General features: G+C 30.9%; 1 protein-coding gene across 1 annotated transcript; it reads left to right on the forward strand.

Annotated features, from left to right (window-relative positions):
* Window positions 1-205: 205 nt before the first annotated feature.
* Window positions 206-10,257, forward strand: LOC112462168 (branched-chain-amino-acid aminotransferase, cytosolic-like). Its single transcript, XM_025027800.1, has 7 exons — window positions 206-714; window positions 6,639-6,746; window positions 6,826-7,035; window positions 7,591-7,821; window positions 8,972-9,281; window positions 9,513-9,667; window positions 9,751-10,257. Exons 1-7 carry the CDS (start codon window positions 694-696, stop codon window positions 9,940-9,942), a joined length of 1,227 nt encoding a protein of 408 aa, XP_024883568.1. The 5' UTR covers window positions 206-693; the 3' UTR covers window positions 9,943-10,257.
* Window positions 10,258-18,171: the final 7,914 nt, after the last annotated feature.

Below are 18,171 nucleotides of genomic sequence, written 5' to 3' on the forward strand. Positions count from 1 at the left end.
TCTCTCTCTCTCTCTCTCTCTCTCCTCTCTCCCTCCCTCCCTCCCTCCCTCCCACCCTCCTTCCCTCCCTCTCTCCCTCCCTCCCTCCTACCCTCCTTTCCTCTCTCCCCCTTCCTCTGTATATTTGTCCATCTTCTCTTTCTCTCTCGTATACGCCTTGCTGATAAATAAAATATTAACCGACGTTTAATTCGAGCACGCTGTATTTGTGATCGGACGATTGAATCAGTAATCAGTGAGCGAGCGAGGAAGCGAGTGAACGAACAAACGTTCCATCTGAGTAAACGCGCTCGTTTTTCCACTCGTGAATACTCAACCACCGTCGGCCTCCGTGTGGGTATGTGCGCGATTCGTCCAAATTAGTGTGCAATTTCAGATACCGAGAGTGAGCCCCGCTTTTCCAATTTTTGATTGTTCTTTCCACATTTTTTATCGTCCCTCGAGACACGTTGCAAGCGACGACTTAACGTAAAGGGTATTGTCTGTTGGCTATTTATTCCGTTGCTTAAACCCGAGATTGAACGACGCTCGCATCGGGAAGAGAAAGAAAAAAAAAACTACAAGAACAGGACAAACGTTTACGTAGAATGAGCTGTGCGGATACTCGAAACAGCGCGAACAAACAGCAAGAATCGTGTGTTCTTTATTGAGTCAATCTCTTTTTCTCTACATTGGATAGATATTCCGCTCAACATGGTTCACCTGCGGCGCAAGGTAAGTTAACCCACTCCTCCAGTTGTATTCATCCTTCGATCAAAGCTGCTATCCTAAAAATTTCTCGAAAAATCGAAAATTCAATCGGCAATTTTATGCCCCTCCACGAGAAAATTTGAGACCTCTCGAAGATCGGAAGAACGGAACTGCAGAGGCCGGAGATTCAAATTTAATCCACTCGAGTTAATACGATTATATCAAATCGCACTTTATCTATATAATAGAATAAAATAAACAAGAAACCGGCGAGAAAACTCGCCGAGAAACTTCAAGAACCTTCCAAAACGGGAAATAATTTTAGACCTGTTAGATCCGTTGCTCTTTTCCTTGTGCCGTTTGCGAGTTGGTTTTCGTTGGAACCGGCTGAAAAATGTAGTTTCAGCAGAATCATGCGACAATCGATCATTGATTTGCGTACTTCGAACGCGATAATAAAAAGCTGCGTTTACATTTTGTTATTATATTTTAAACACGCGCATTTAAAACAAATATTTAAAATGTATTTTCTGAGGAGAATTTAAAATATAGATTTTAAGATAAAAATATATTATAAAAATATATTATTATAAGTATTTTTAATATATTTAGATATACAATGTTGTAGTAATTTATTTCTTAAAGTTTGTTAGATTTTGTAATACAAAAAATATAGGAACACGTTTTTTGTTTGCGACAGGCAAATCAAAAGATGAACGCGAAATGTTAAACTTAATAGAAAATTGCGTCATTCGAACGGTTAGAAATTTCACATCTGACGTAACTAATTGCATGCATGTGAATATTTAAATATTAAAAAGATAAGCAAAAATATTGCACACTGGTTGAAAATGTAATGAATTGTAATTGAACTTTTCTTTAAAAAAGTATAATTTTTCAAAGATAAAATCCGAATTATCATTTTATACTTATCCGGATTATTTTAGTACATTATACAATATCTCATTAATTGATACGATAATTTAGTTATTCCTTGTAGATAATCCGGGAGGGTTCCGTTTGCCTACATTCTCGATTGCCAACAGTTCAATTTGTCCACAATATTTTGCTGATAGCTTCGTTTGTTGACATTCCCAATTGCCTACAAAGCGATTGCCTACAAGCATTATTGCGCACATGTAATAATTAAAAATACAAATGTGCGTTTGCGCACATGGCCTTATTATGCACAAACACATTGCACATATGACTTTAAGCGGGGAGCACAGACTTTTGCATAACGCATAATGCATAAGTATAAGAAAATGGATTGTTCTATTTCCTTATGCACATATATATGAACCAATCAATTTTCTTATGCATTATGCGTTATGTAAAAGTTTGTGTTTCGACCTTTATTGCACACATGGCCATATTGCATAAAATAAGACACATAAAATAAGAAAATCATGTTAACACTTTGCACACACGACTATGTTGCGCACATACATTTTGCACACATGACTTTATTGCGCATATACACATTGCACACATAACATTACTGTGCACATACACATATTGCACATATGACTTTATTGCGTACATACACGGATTTCCACGTAAAGCGAGGTCTACTCCACCCCATCCCACCCCTGCTTATAGGGGCGAAACGAGGTCTATCATTGTACAGTTCGGGTTTTCTACTTACCACGAAGCGAGGTCCACCCCACACTTCCATTTACATTTATGATAGATTCGAGATCAAACGTGTATTCAACTTAAGAATATTGGCGTCAATATTGCTTATTGATGGTATCTATTAATCGTGGAATTTTTTAAGTATTTTTCCCGTATTCTTCGCTAAAAATACCTTCAAAAATAACTTTAACATTATGACGTTTTATGGACAAGATTCCCATAGTTATGGAAATCTTGTCCATAAAACTAGAGCAATAACATTATGTGTGCAATGTGTATATGTGCAATAAAGTCATGTATGCAAAGTATATGTGCGCAACAAAGTCGTGTGTGCAAAGTGTTAATATAATTTTCTTATTTTGTATATCTTATTTTATGCAATATGGCCATGTGTGCAATAAAGGTCGAAACACAAACTTTTACATAACGCATAATGCATATAAGAAAATTGATTGGTTCATATACATATACAAGATCTTCAATTACCGGTAAATTTACGATATATTAAGGTGCATTACATGCAACAATATGCTCAGTCAGATGATACAATATTATGTAAAAATACTTGAAAATATTCAAACTAAATTGGCGTAAGCCTAACTAAATTTATAATGAATTTATGTTTATGTAATATTAAGATATGACGGAAGATTACATTCTCACGCGTCAAACGTGCGTCTCTTCGAACGAGTTTTATTTGCTAATTTATAATTTTAATTCAACTAAAGTATATTTAAATACGAAAGTAGTTCATTTAACTACATTTCTTATATCATTTATACTTACAATTAAAAAAATATAACATATAGGTATACTACTACATATTTATATTGCAATTATATATACTACTACATCTATATATATAAGTACCGGACGTCTGTCTGTCTGTCTGTCTGTCTGACTGCGAACCACTCATTCGTTAGTGGATCGAATTTTTATCAAGGGTACATGAAATAGGGGTAGAATTTCCCGGGGAGTGCGATAAAGTGTATAGTTTTTCGTTGCCGATTTTCTGGAAACCGGTATCAGAAATTTTTACAATTTTTCGGGAAATAATTGACCGAATCTTAAAGATTTATAGATCAAACAGGGATAGAATTTTCCGGAGAGTACTATAAAGTGTATAATTTTTCGTTACCGATCTTTTTGGAAGCCGGTACCAAAATTTTTTAAATTTTTTGAGAATTAATTGACCGAATCTCAAAGAATTGTATATGAAGTAGAGGTAGAATTTCTTGGGAAATGCTATAAATTGTATAATTTTTTGTTACCAATTTTTTTGGAAACCGGTTCAGAAATTTTTCCAATTTTTCGATTCAAAAATTTTATTAATTTTTTGAGGATGGGTTTAATTGCCACTGGAAACAGTGGAAACCAGTTCGTCTTCTGTCTGTCTGTCTGTTTGTCTGACCGCGAACTACTCATTTGTTAGTGACCGAATTTTTACCAAAAGTGTATGAAATAGGAGTAGAATTTTCCAGGGAGTGCCATGATGTGTATAGTTTTTTGTTACCGATTTTCTGGAAACCGGTTCCTCACAGAGGAAGCTTTGTTTTCATAAATTTCGTATATGAACCTTTTATTGCGTATAAAGTTGGATCTAATCAACCACATTTAAATGAATTATTTATGAAATAGAGGTAGAGAAACCAAAGAAAAGATTTGTTTTAAGTTTTTGATGCTAATATGTTCAGATGTATAATTTTTCGTTACCGATCTATTTGGAAACCGGTATCCGAAATTTTTCAAATTTTTCGGGAATTAACCAGTCACTTCAATTCGCGACTGTCGAGAGCGATTAAGACCGGTTTTTGGAAACCGGTTACGAAATTTATCAAATTTCTCGGAAAATAACAAGTAGTTCGCGGTCAGACAGACAGACATACAGACGTCAGGTACTTATATATATAGATAGAGGTAAAAAGAACTTAAGAATGTAATAGAATTAGAAAAATTGCTAATAGTAGTGGTTTACAATTTCTGTTAAAAAAATATATACGTAATTGCTCCAATTTCTGCAAACTTTGAAATATCAAGCTGAATTTTTTTATGGATAATTTTTTTAATGAATAATTTTTTGTTACCGATTTTTAAAAACCGGTTTGAAAATTATAAAAATTTTGAGAAATAATAAAGTATTAATTGACCGATTTTTTTGAAACCAGTGCCAAAATTTTTAAAATTTTTGGAGGATAAGTTTAATTTTTTATTAATGGATAATTTTTTATTAATGGATCGATTTTCTTGAAACCGGTGCCAAAATTTTTCTAATTTTTTGTTGATGATTTTGATGAAATTGGTACCAAAAGATTACTAATTTTATGGAGATGGCTACTATGGGATTGAAAATTGGGTTTTATGGGGTTCTATTGGTGCTCCTAATTAATGAGTGAGTTTGGGGAGAGGGGAATAGATTTTGAGCCCGCGCGAAGCGCGGGCGAAAAATCTAGTAATATATATTTATATGCATTTATATATTACTACATAATACATACTATTACATAATTATAATATAAAAATATATTATGATTATATTGTAATATATATTTATATATACAATTATAATTAATATTTATATCATTAAGAATAATTATTTATAATTTATAATAATTTATAATATAATAAATTATATTTGTATATTTATATAAAATACAGAGGTATATATATATATATATACATATACAATCTATAAATTGCATTTATGCACACAAGTCAATATTTTTAAAAATTTGACACACTATGGCTTTTACCCCTCCATGTATAAACTTGAGTTTTGAGGAAAAAAAATGGAAAAACGACAAAGTGTAAAAGATCCCTTTTAATTAAAAGTAAAATGAATAGAGTAATTAATATTTGTGCAAACGTCAGTAGATCGTTTGATTTGAATTTAATCAACTCATGTTTGTTCGTTAGCGCATGATTTCCGATGAGTGACATTGAATGCAATGTATACATTTTATATGCACATTGATCTATAATTATACACTAAATTATATCTACATATCAAATACTATATATCTAATATATACATATCTCTAACCAATTCATCGAGCGTCACGTAAAAAATATATTTGTTGCTTTTATAATTATTTTGCATATATTGATATATGGTTCCTTGTTTTTTATTGCATAATACCGAATACGCTAGTAGTAAGATAGATCGACATAATATTTCAACGAAAAATAGATAGATCGACATATTTCAACGAAACATGCAACGTTCAACCTGCAATCTATGCATAGATATCCCAGATATCAGATATCTGGGATATCTATGCATAGATTGCAGGTTGAACGTTGCATGTTTCGTTGAAATATGTCGATCTATCTATTTTCAGATATCAGATATCTGGGATATCTATGCATAGATTGCAGGTTGAACGTTGCATGTTTCGTTGAAATATGTCGATCTATCTATTTTTCGTTGAAATATTATGTAGTATTGCATATGCAATACTACAATCTTTTTAAATAAGGTAACGGAGGGTAGCCCCGGACAGTGGGTATAAGCCCCGAACATTATTAAAATTCAAGTATACCGCATATCTATGGCCATTGTTCAAACATTCTAATATGCCCTTCTGCGTATCTCGACATATACCCATGCAGACATATATTTAAACAATGGCCATAGATACGCGGTATACTTGAATTTCAATAATGTTCGAAGCTATCCACTGTCCGGGGCTACCCCCCATTCCCCTAAACCTTTCCTCCGAGAAAGAATGCCATTAATTATTGTTTCGAAAAATTTTTCTTTTCTTGAAAAGCGAAACTCCATTAAAAAAACTTTTGATTCTCGTCCATGATGTATACGAGCTTGTAATATAAATTTCGCCGTCGCAAAGTTTAATCAGTAAGACACATACACAATGCTTTAATGTATTTTATACTTCTTGAAAAATATTTAAAAACTCATATTTCGCTTGTAACACTAGTCGAATGATCAAACAAATATGTAGCGCCTAGTTGATATTTGTGTCGATGAACATACAAAATTGCAATCGTGCGTTTCTCTTATCGACGTATTTTTTTAACTGGTAATCTAATTTCATAACAGCTTTTGCTTTTTTTACTTTTTCCTTCAAAATGCATATCTGTTCAAAGTATAACGAAGGCATAACATCACATTTTTTATAGTCTTACTTCTACTTTCTACAGTCTTACTTCTAATTCTACGAATAATTAAATAATGAAGACATGGCATATCTTAAATAAAAGGTCATCAAGAATTTTAAATTTCTCTTGAGAAGATACGCATTCTTTATTATATGTATACAGAAATAAGTGTGTACATGTTCTTATTTTAGATTTTATCCTTTGGAAATCTGATTAACCAGCTACAGCAGAGCGTTAGATGGAGCTCTTCTTTGAAAACTAAAGACAAGAACTCTATACAACCGCAACGTTTCTTTAAGGTATGTACTTGTCACAATAGCAATGATTGAGTAGTTAAATCTAATAAATATAAAAGTAAAAGTATAATTTAATTTACAGTACGCAGATTTGTCTGTCCGTCTCGCTGGTCCAGAACAGTTAAATCCTAAGCCCGACGTTAATAAGCTTTCATTTGGAAAATATTTCACTGATCACATGCTCAAGATACATTATTACGAAGGCATGAATGGTTGGCAGGCACCAGAAATTATGCCCTTCGAAAACATAGTCCTTCATCCAGCTGCGAAAGTACTTCATTACGCTGTAGAGGTATACATAATATTTTATATTTTGGAAGTTACGTAAAATAGGCTTAAGAAAATTGATTTATATTTAGTGATTTATCTGTTATTCTTTTATTACATTATTAGATCTCGAAGAGACTTTGCAAAAAAATATTGCTTATCTAATTAAAAATAAATATCTATTTCTGCTTTGTTGTTGTATCTAATTATGTATGTATGATTTTTAGTATTTATAATGTCAATGGTTTTTGTCTCATTAATTTAGGATAATTAGAATAGAATTATTTACTAAGATGTGTATCTAAGCGAAGCTGATAAATTTTCTTTTATCAGATTAAATTCCTATAAAGAAATTCTTGAAATATCCTCCATATCAAAAATATTCAAGCAAATCAAGAACTTGAAGTGTATTTTACTATCATCCGTTATTCATATTAAATTCAAGATGTACATGTAACATGTTTAAAACTATAGGATATCCAAAGATTGTTACACTTGTACGTATACTAATTGTTACGGAGGAAATTTCTTGCTGCGCTTTAATTTAACAGTAATAATATATATATATATCTTTCCTCAGTTGTTTGAAGGTATGAAAGCTTATAGAGGTGTTGATGGCAAAATAAGATTGTTTAGACCAGAACTAAATATGGAGAGAATGAATAATTCAGCAATAAGAGTGGGTCTGCCTCCTTTCAGAGGGGAAGAATTAATTAAGTGTATTTGTAGATTGATTAGTATAGATCAAGAATGGGTTCCACATTCTACCGCCTCTAGTCTTTACATTCGTCCCACGCTTATAGGCATCGACGTAAGTATCGTTTTATCATTGTAAGTGTCAATATCACTCGTGTGTCAATGTGTCATCGAGTAGCGCCCTGTTAATATTTATATCGTTAAAATTTGCATTGTAACAATACTTTACAATAAATGATGCAATTGCATGGCCGTTTGTGGATCAAGTTACAAACATAATCAGTGAGGAACTCATATTACTTATGTCACGGACGTCATCAAGACTGTTGTATACGCGCACGAGAATAATCGTTATATTTCTCAATACCTAATGATAATACTTGATAAACGGAATCAGAGTCTTTTGTTGGCGCGCGGTCACATGTTGCATATAAGATGCATGCCCCTGCAATCATGTTATTTGGACGTAGTCTGACTTATCATTCAAGAACTTTTTCTCTTCTTTTCTCGGTTTTTCCGACAAATTTGATATGGCAAAAATTGGACGTCACTTTCATGAATATCATATATCGTCGTATCAGTTCTTATCATATCAATACGTAATTATAAAAAGCCCATTTATTTTTTATTATATTCTTCAATTTTTTACCGTTTACTTTTATAATTTTTTTAAGTAACATATTACTTGCGTTTTTAAATCTTTTCAACAATACGCGTTAATCACGACACGTGAAACTTTTTTATTCAACTTTAACGTTTTGACTTCCTGCCTGCAAGATAAGTGTTGCTAAGAGTATTTATTAGACTTACAATTAGTGATAACAGCATTCAGACAGAAATTTTTCCTTCTTTCGTAATCGATTTTCGTGACCTTCTTGAAATGGTCGCATGATGACTATTTCTGATATTGACTCTGAAAAACTGATGAAAATCTGATGCAATAAACTTTTGAATTTGTATTATAATATAACATAACGATATGTATACAACTACATATTTATTTTAAATATTCAAAAATATATGTTGCAACTAATGTGATACGTATCTTAAGTGATGCTTTAACAAACAAATTTTGAACACATATAGATAAAAAATTTGCTTTGATATTACAAAAGAGAACGTAAAAACACACATAAATTTAAACTATTAACAATTAATGCAATATAAAATGTCTTTCTAAGTGATAATACGTTTTAAAATTTTAATAGAAATTTTTTTATCCTTTTCAAAATCTGATTTAACTCATTTTACTTGTCCCTATATAGCCTACGCTTGGAGTCGTAGCCTCGGATTCAGCTTTATTGTATGTAATCCTATCTCCCGTCGGCTCTTACTTTAAACCTACAGATGTGCAAGTCGGGGTTTCCCTGCTTGCAGATCCTAGATATACGAGAGCATGGCCTGGCGGTTGCGGTAATGCTAAAGTAGGCAGTAATTACGGACCTACGATTCAAGTTCAACAGGAGGCTACCGAAAAAGGTTTACAGCAAGTACTGTGGTTATACGGCGAAAACAATGAACTCACAGAAATTGGCGCTATGAACGTCTTTGTTGTTTGCATAAATGATAATGGAGGTAAAAAGTATTTCCTGGTGAATTTTGTATTATAAAATATTTTATATCATACGTGCGTGGAAAGCTCGCCTTTGGCTCGTGCGTCCACTCCGCACTCGTGTCCAATTCTTAACTTCCCGCACTTGTTACACAAATAACTATATAAAAATCATCATAATAAAGAAAAGAGGCTTGACCTGATTTAACGACCCAGTTTAGTGACCCGATTATTATCCTTGTTATTTTTCGCAGAAAGAGAATTACTTACACCACCCCTAAACGGCTTAATTTTACCCGGAATTGTGAGAAAGTCGCTTCTAACTATATCTAGACAATGGAATCAATTTCAAGTTACGGAGAGAATTATTACGATGAAAGAAATCATACAGTTACTTTCAGAGAACAGAGTAAGATTTACATATGCAACTTTCCATTTTCTCTCTTTTTCCCATTTATCGCATTGGTTATTATTATAATTTCTTTGTTATAGCTGTTGGAAATATTCGGAGCAGGAACAGCATGCGCAATTAGTCCCGTATCTTATATTGATTTCCAAGGTCAAGGGTTACATATACCGACAACGGAACAACCCGAACCAATTTATCAAATGCTCAAGAAATATTTACTAGATATTCAATACGGTGTTATACCCGAACATCCATGGAGTTTAGTCATCGAGTAAAAAAATTATATATATATATATATAATATTATGTATATTTTATATTATATTATATATATTTAAAAAGTCATATACATATTTGTATATACACATATATGACTCTTTTAATGACTTATGTGGAACGAGTTAAATTAATATTTATTTATACTTGTGATTACTCCTTGTGAAGAAAGTTTACTGTGTAAAATACTTTTTTAGAGACCGTGCTATGTTTAGAAACTTTTCGTTTCACATACTATTGTAGGTAGCTTTTTCTCTCTAATATAATCATATATACATAAATTTTATACATAATGCTGACGACTATATATATAATATACTTGTATATATGTCGGAACATATATTTATATATAAACTTAGACGCATCTATTGTTGTACATATTTTTAGTGTACATTTTATACATATATGTAAATTGTATTACATATATTAGTAAACATATGTTTCTAGATTTTGTAAAAACGCCTGTTTTTAATAATAATAATAAAGGATTGTATAAAACTTATTTATTTATGTGTCGCAATTATGTAAAATCGTCCTTGAAATAGAGATCTCTTTTATCCTTTCTTTCTTTGCTTCCAAAATTACTGAATATATCTAAAGAAGATCGTCATTATTTATTTTTTTCTTGACGTAATCTCATCGGATGTTTTATGATGTAAACACTCAATGTGATTCTATGTGTCGTAATACTGACATTTTGTAATAATACAAAATGTGTATCGTGCGATATAGATGCATATCAAATAACAAATATGTTTTGAATCTTGTTCGTCATGATAAAGAAACGGAATTTTGTTAGTCGTTTCTAATTACGTTGCTCGAGTCAACGATCGACTTCACCCCAATGACAATATCATTATTCGGTATTGTCACTTATTATATGATGACATTTACACAGATGATTGATGAACAGTTATTTATCATAATCTTTATCATCAGTTTATCATCTTTATCTTCATCGTCTATTGGTTCGATCCTCAAAGTGCCACGCCTAAAAAAGGTATGTTTTGACAAGCGCGTATAACAATTAGAGTGAATACACAAGCACTGTAAATTTCTTATGTTAAATTTTTACTGTCAATGTGATTTCTGCCCAGTGCTCTGAATGTCAACGTGAAGAAATTCAAGCAAGCGCGGGTAAACGGTGGGAGTAACTATGACTCTCTTAACAGTAGCCAAATGCCTCGTCATCTAATTAGTGACGCGCATGAATGGATTAACGAGATTCCCACTGTCCCTATCTACTATCTAGCGAAACCACTGCCAAGGGAACGGGCTTGGAAAAATTAGCGGGGAAAGAAGACCCTGTTGAGCTTGACTCTAGTCTGGCACTGTAAGGAGACATGAGAGGTGTAGCATAAGTACTGTCAATGACCGTTTCGATGATTTTCGTTTTCTTATCAGAAGCTTATCATCTCTCTGAAAACGTGTGCCCTTCTTCGGCAATATTCGATAATTTAGTAAATAATATACATATATGAAGACGAGCGTGGCCTAGTAGATATATATAGCCCGGGGGGTAACGACACAAAAGTGTCAGCGATTTGATTAGTCTTGGAACAAAGTAATTTCTCTTGTTTTAATAGTGTTGTTGATGAAATGCAGATTCTGGCTGCGCTGTTTCGCTGGAATGAGCGTTGCGGCGCCTTTGATCTTGTCGTAAAAACACTTATGTTGGAAGAATTTGATTAGTGCTGAGCTTTTATATATTTATTGTTTTTTGTATAAAGAAATGTTTTAGAAGAGTCTGGCATGCAACTGACACTGGAAAATGAGTCTGGCATCCTCCCAAAATCGTTGTAAAAAGTCGATTTGTAGAATTATTTGATTAGAGCTGTAACTTATCAAGATAGTAGTTTAAATATATAAAATTATAAAAAAATAAGTCTGTCTACTTGTACTGGCTGGAAAATTGGTCTGGCACCCCCTTTAAGGTTGTATGACCCGTAAGATCTCTGCCAAAAGTTTAAGAAACGTAACATAAAGCTAATTAACATATTTAAGAAGATATTCTTTACTGGAAAGTAATATTTATATTAATATTTTATTAAAATAACGGTTGCCTGTGTTTTTAAGAGCTATAGAGACATTTTTATGCATATTTTCTCGTATGCAAACTTTCACTTTTAATGATTTTTAGAAAGACTGTACCTGACTTGCAACTGACACAAACAAAAATCTGAAAGTATGAAAATCTTTAAAAAGTAACAAAACATAGTAATTACTGTTTAAAAATATTAATGAAATTATATTACGTTATTTATTTACGTCATTTATTAATAAATTAAATACAATAGCTCTCATAAAAAAGTATTTTGATCGCGACAACGTCGCATTTTCTGTAAGTTGGTAGCATTGATCTCACTCGACATCAGCTGCGTGAACGCGAAGTGTGTGCTCTGAGCACGTGTAATATACAGACGCAACGTTTGAGGTTAGTTTTCGCTTGCGCTACGAAAATGCCAAAAGTAAAACGTTACATGTGCGCCATGGAATTGTTACAATCATCTGGTGTGGTTTCGACTCGTGTCTTCAAATTACGTTTCCCAGTATTTGTCTGTGCTAACCGTTGATTGTACACTTTTTCAGTGACAACTTTTCCTTTCCACATGTAACGTTTTACTTTCGGCATTTTCGTAGCGCAAGCAAAAACTAACCTCAAACGATGCGTCTGTATATTACACGTGCTCAGAGCACACTTTCGATACACAGTAGGCTCTATTGGAAAAAGTAACGGACCTCTATAGTATTTGTTATCCTTTACGGAGAGTGACGGAGAGAGAAGTTCTAATGTGACGTCATAGTGCGCTGTTGCCGGATCTCTGTACTTACGAGTTCAGTGAGACCAAGCGAGACTACTGTTCTCTGTTTGGTTTTTATTCAATATTTCAGAAAATATCCTCGAAGTCATAATTTTTTTGGTTCTAATTTGTTTGTAAGATGTTTATTAATATTTCTGCAAAGTTTTAAAAGGATGCCATATTTTCTTCGATATTAATTTCTCAAATGAAGTTGAAAAAACAGTGAAACTTGATGAATTCCCATAAGAGCCCATGTTAAATTCAAATTGTTATAACTTTTGAACGGGCCTCGCAAACTTGTTCAAACTTGGCACAATGCTTTATTATTATAATACTCATCACCTGACAAAGTTTGAAGAATTTGGCATTTTTTCTTCTAAGGGGTCATACAACCTTAAAGTCGTCTGCACGAGCGCGCCCGTAGCTCGTTGCCCGCCGTATCTCTAAATATTATTAACGCATTACTTATTGAAAAAGATTTTACTTGTCCAAAAGGAAAAACGTAAACGATTTCGTGCTTATTAGTAGTGGAATGATGTGTAATTAATTATGTAATAATCAGAAATAAAGTAATTTAAAAATAAAACTATATTTTAAAGTAGTCAACATCATGCAAGTATACGCTTATAAAAAATCAATTAACTTTATTTATTAAAATTATTAATTTATTTATCTGGATAATCTGTAATCAAACTTTCAATTTCTGACGAACTTTTATTTTTATCATCGGTGAGCTCGGTGTTGTCGGTATCTTCATTGGATTCTTCTTCGATTTCCTTTGATTGAGTACGTTCATGATCCGAAAATAATTCAAAGTTGAATTTATTATTAAAATTACACGATTTTAATAAGCTGCGATAAAAATAAAACTTTTACGCACTAAACTAATTAACTCGTTTTATTTGCAAAAAAAATAATTATTATTTTAAAATCATATTTCTAGTCATGATTAAAGATTTATTAACAGTATTTAAACCAAAATTCTTTATATTTTTATAAACTAAAATATTATAATATTATAAATAAATATAAGTTATTATAATGATAAGTATCTTTATTAATTTCAAATTATTTGTTGCATCACGATTATAACTTTATTATTAGTTTGTTTATTCAAAATTAATTTTGCATTCATTTAAAATAAAATTAATTTATAAAATATACCTTCAATTTCTTCCTCATTCGATTCAAGTAATATATCGCTCACGAACGGGGGCAGTTGCACTCCTTCGAACCAAGTAAACTCGTACTTTTCGTCAACTCCTTTCCAGCCATTCTCAATCGGAGACAACTTTGTCATATGCTGCAAATAAGCATTTTTACAAATGGTTGCGATGTATGACGCTCTCAAAAGTCGTTGCTTTAATTCGAATTTACATGGAGGTATAGTTACGGATCAAATATACTTCAATGTCAATTCGAATTAAAGCAACAACTTTTGAGAGCGTCATACATCGCAACCATTTGGAGAAATGCTTATTTGCAGCATATGACAAATTTGTCTCCGATTGAGAATGGCTTGAGAATGGCTTGAGAAAGAAGGTGACAAAAAGTACGAGTTTACTTGGTTCGAAGGAGTACAACTGCCCCTGTTCGTGAGCGATATATTACTTGAATTGAATGAGGAAGAAAATGAAGGTATATTTCATAAATTAATTTTATTTTAAATAAATGCAAAATTAATTTTAAATAAATAAACTAATAATAAAGTTATAATAATGATGCAACAAATAATTTGAAAAATTAATAAAGATACTTATTATTATAATAACTTATATTATTCATTTATAATATTATAATATTTTAGTTTATAAAAATATAAAAAATTTTGGTTTAAATACTGTTAATAAATCTTTAATTATGACTTTAGAAATATGATTTTAAGATAATAATTATTTTTTGCAAATAAAACGAGTTAATTAGTTTAGTTCGTAAAAATTTTGTTTTTTCGCAGCTTATTAAAATCGTGTAATTTTAATAATAAATTCAACTTTGAATTATTTTCAGATCATGTACTCAATCAAAGGAAATCGATGACGATACCGACAACACCAAACTCACCGATGATGAAAATGAAAGTTTATCAGAAATTGAAAGTTTGATTACACAGATTATCCAGATGAATAAATTAATAATTTTAATAAATAAAGTTAATTGATTTTTTATAAGCGTATACTTGCATGTTAACTACTTTAAAATATAGTTTTATTTTTAAATTACTTTATTTCTGATTATTACATAATTAATTACACATTATTCCACTACTAATAAGCACGAAATCGTTTACGTTTTTTCTTTTAGACAAGTAAAATCTTTTTCAATGAGTAATGCGTTAATAATATTTAGAGATACGGCGGGCAACGAGCTACCAGCCCGCTCGTGCAGACGATTTTAAAGAGGGTGCCAGACCAATTTTCGAGCCAGTACAAGTAACCAGACTTATTTTTTTATAATTTTATATATTTAAACTACCATCTTGACAAGTTACAGCTCTAATCAAATGATTCTACAAATCGACTTTTTACAACTACTTTGGGAAAATTCCAGACTCATTTTCCAGTGTCAGTTGCATGCCAGACTCTTCTAAAACATTTCTTTATACAAAAAACAATAAGTTCCAAGACTAATCAAATCGCTGACACTTTTGTGTCGTTACCTCCCGGGCTAATAGCGCACTGGTCTATTGAGCCAAAGCAAAGGTCCCAGGTTCGATTCCCGGTACCGGCAAGAAAAATTAATTCGTTCGTTCTCCTTTCGGAAGGCAATGGCAAACTACCGAGAGTATGTCTTACCAAGAGAACAAAATAAATAAATTTTTCTTGTAAAAAAACTTGGCGCTGCTTTTTTACTCCTGTCGCATTCTTCCTTAAATTTTGTTTATTGTTTTTTTATTCAATCAAAAATCTTAGTACTAATGTTTAAATTTTAATGTTTTAATTTCAAAGTCTAGCAGCGCCAAGTTTTTTTACAAGAAAAATTTATTTATTTTGTTTTAATTAAATATTTTTATTTTGTACTGTTACTTCTTTAATTCTTTGTAATTAAAATGATTCTTTGTAATATTAAAAATTTGTTAAAAAGAGAATTAAGAAGCTATTACCACTTGGGTTAGAATAGGAAGACCCTTGAATAGGAATACGAAGATACCACTTGGGTTTTATTTCTTTAAAGTATAGTTGCATAACAATTATGCAACTATCAAAGCAATATACATATTCTCTTTACAATTGGCGCAATTTAATTTAAAGATTTCACATCTTTTTTTGAAATACATGTCACTTGAGTTAAGTTAGGTAATATAATTTTGTGAAGAAGAAAATAAAGATTTCACATCTTTTTTTTGAAATACATGTCACTTGAGTTAAGTTTAGGTAATATAATTTTGTGAAAAAGAAATTAAAGATTTCACATCTTTTTTTTTTAAATACATGTCACTTGAGTTAAGTTAGATAATAATAATTTTGTGAAAAAGATATAAAGCTATCACTTAGGTTAGATTTTTGAATTTACAAAATACATTGCGTGTACTTGGCACCTTTTTTTACCTTTTTTGAAAAAGGTAATTTTGTACTGATATCACCTATTTTGTAGTGTTAAGCAAGGATCTGCAAAACATTTTTATTTTTTATTTTGTAATTATTCACAAAATTAACAATAACAACATTAACAACTAATACGTAAAAATTAATAATATTTAAGTAAAAGTAAATTATACATTTCTCACAAAAATTGAAGGAACACTAATCTTTAAAAATAGGCAAAATTCAAGCAGCTGTAACTTTGGTAAAAATGAATAAAATTTAAATTTCAAGCTTAAAACCTCTACTTTCAAAAGGTTACTATTATTTTTTAGTTTCTGTAAGTTTGGTAACTTTTACATATAGAAAACTATGAGATGGACAAAATAGAAAATTTTTCTCTCACTTTGTAGGCCTGTCACGTGCAAAAAAAAGTCTGCGAAAATTTTCAACTTTCTAATGTAAAAGCTTGAAGTTTTCCTTCCAAAATCTTCTTTTAAAAATGTTTCTACGTGTCTGCGTTGTTGTTCTGTACAATTGTTTTCTGGGTAGTGAAAAAGATAAAAATCGTTAATTTTTACATTATTTTCATCAATTTGTATCATATCTACGTTATTTTAAAAAAATTTGGCAATTATACCGTTTGATAGAGCAAAGTTTCAGCTTTAAGATTTGAATTGCAATACGATAATTTCTAAGGGAGTTATGAGCAATCAAAGTCAAAAAGCTTATTTCTTGTTCAATCCGCGATAAATTAGTAACAAAAAATTGTAGAAACATTTTTAAAAAAAGATTTTGCAAGAAAAACTTCAAGCTTTCACGTTAAAAATCGAAAATTTTCGCGGATTTTTTTTTGTAAACATGACAGGCCCACAAAGTAAAAGAAAAATTTTCTATTTTGTCCAGCTCGTAGTTTTCTATATGTAAAAATTATCAAACTCGCAGAAACTAAAAAATAATAGTAACTTTTTGAAACTAAAAATTTCAAGCTTTAAAAACCTTTTTTTAAATTTAAATTTTGTTCATTTTTAACAAAGTTACAGCTGCTTGAATATTTTGCCTATTTTTAAAGATTTAGTATTCCTTTAATTTTTGTGAGAAGTGTAGATTACTTAAAGAATTAGTAATTTGTCAGAGAAAAATATCTAGTTTGTAAAAGTTAGTATTTAGGTAAATATGAATTAATTTCTTTTGTAAACTGGTAATTAGTAGAAATAAATTCTTTATTATTAAAATAACTAATAGATAATTTATAAAAAATAAATGATTATTTATTTAAAAATTAATAATTAGTAAAAAATAATTATTTGTCCCCAATCAGAAATAGATATTAGTCACGTAGAAACGAATTTCCTAATTCGTCTGAGTTATTCAATACAAATGTTCTAGTTTAAATGTGACATTACTTTGTAAATGTTAAGTTATTGTTTTCTCTACTCTTATGATCAATATTGCAATCTTTATAAATTTCTTTCTTTTTAAATATAAATATTCTACACAATCGGAAAACTATTTTACAACATGAGTAAAAAACAAAGTCAAAAAATAATCAAAATAATCGAAATAATCAATTTTGACGCGATTAAAAGGGATCATCAATGGCGATTGTATTAAACTCTAGTCCATACTGACTAAGAATCGCGGATTATGCGTGAAAATTGTAGAGTTTCTTGATAACTCTTATGTACAGACGGATTCAAGTGTTTCTAGCTTCATCTGGTCCCATGCTACTTGTTTAGCATGTCCTTTCATTACCAGTTCTTCAGTAAGAGAAATTAGCTTAAAAAAATTCAATTAATTTTAATTAATTTGAGCTTCTGGAAAAAGATTCTCGAAGATTGGATAATAATAACTACTTACCCCATGTTTGGCGCTCACCAAACTGTAGATAGATGCATGTATCATACTTA

Source organism: Temnothorax curvispinosus, unplaced genomic scaffold, assembly GCF_003070985.1.
Source record: "Temnothorax curvispinosus isolate PA1 unplaced genomic scaffold, ASM307098v1 QBEX01012007.1, whole genome shotgun sequence".
Taxonomy (NCBI): domain Eukaryota; kingdom Metazoa; phylum Arthropoda; class Insecta; order Hymenoptera; family Formicidae; genus Temnothorax; species Temnothorax curvispinosus.

Excerpts from the sequence above, each read along its gene's own strand:
- LOC112462168 (XM_025027800.1), top strand. The coding sequence starts at position 694 with ATGGTTCACCTGCGGCGCAAG. Across the intron at positions 715-6,638 it reads TGGTTCACCTGCGGCGCAAG|ATTTTATCCTTTGGAAATCT; the intron begins GTAAGTTAACCC and ends TTCTTATTTTAG. Across the intron at positions 7,036-7,590 it reads TACTTCATTACGCTGTAGAG|TTGTTTGAAGGTATGAAAGC; the intron begins GTATACATAATA and ends ATCTTTCCTCAG.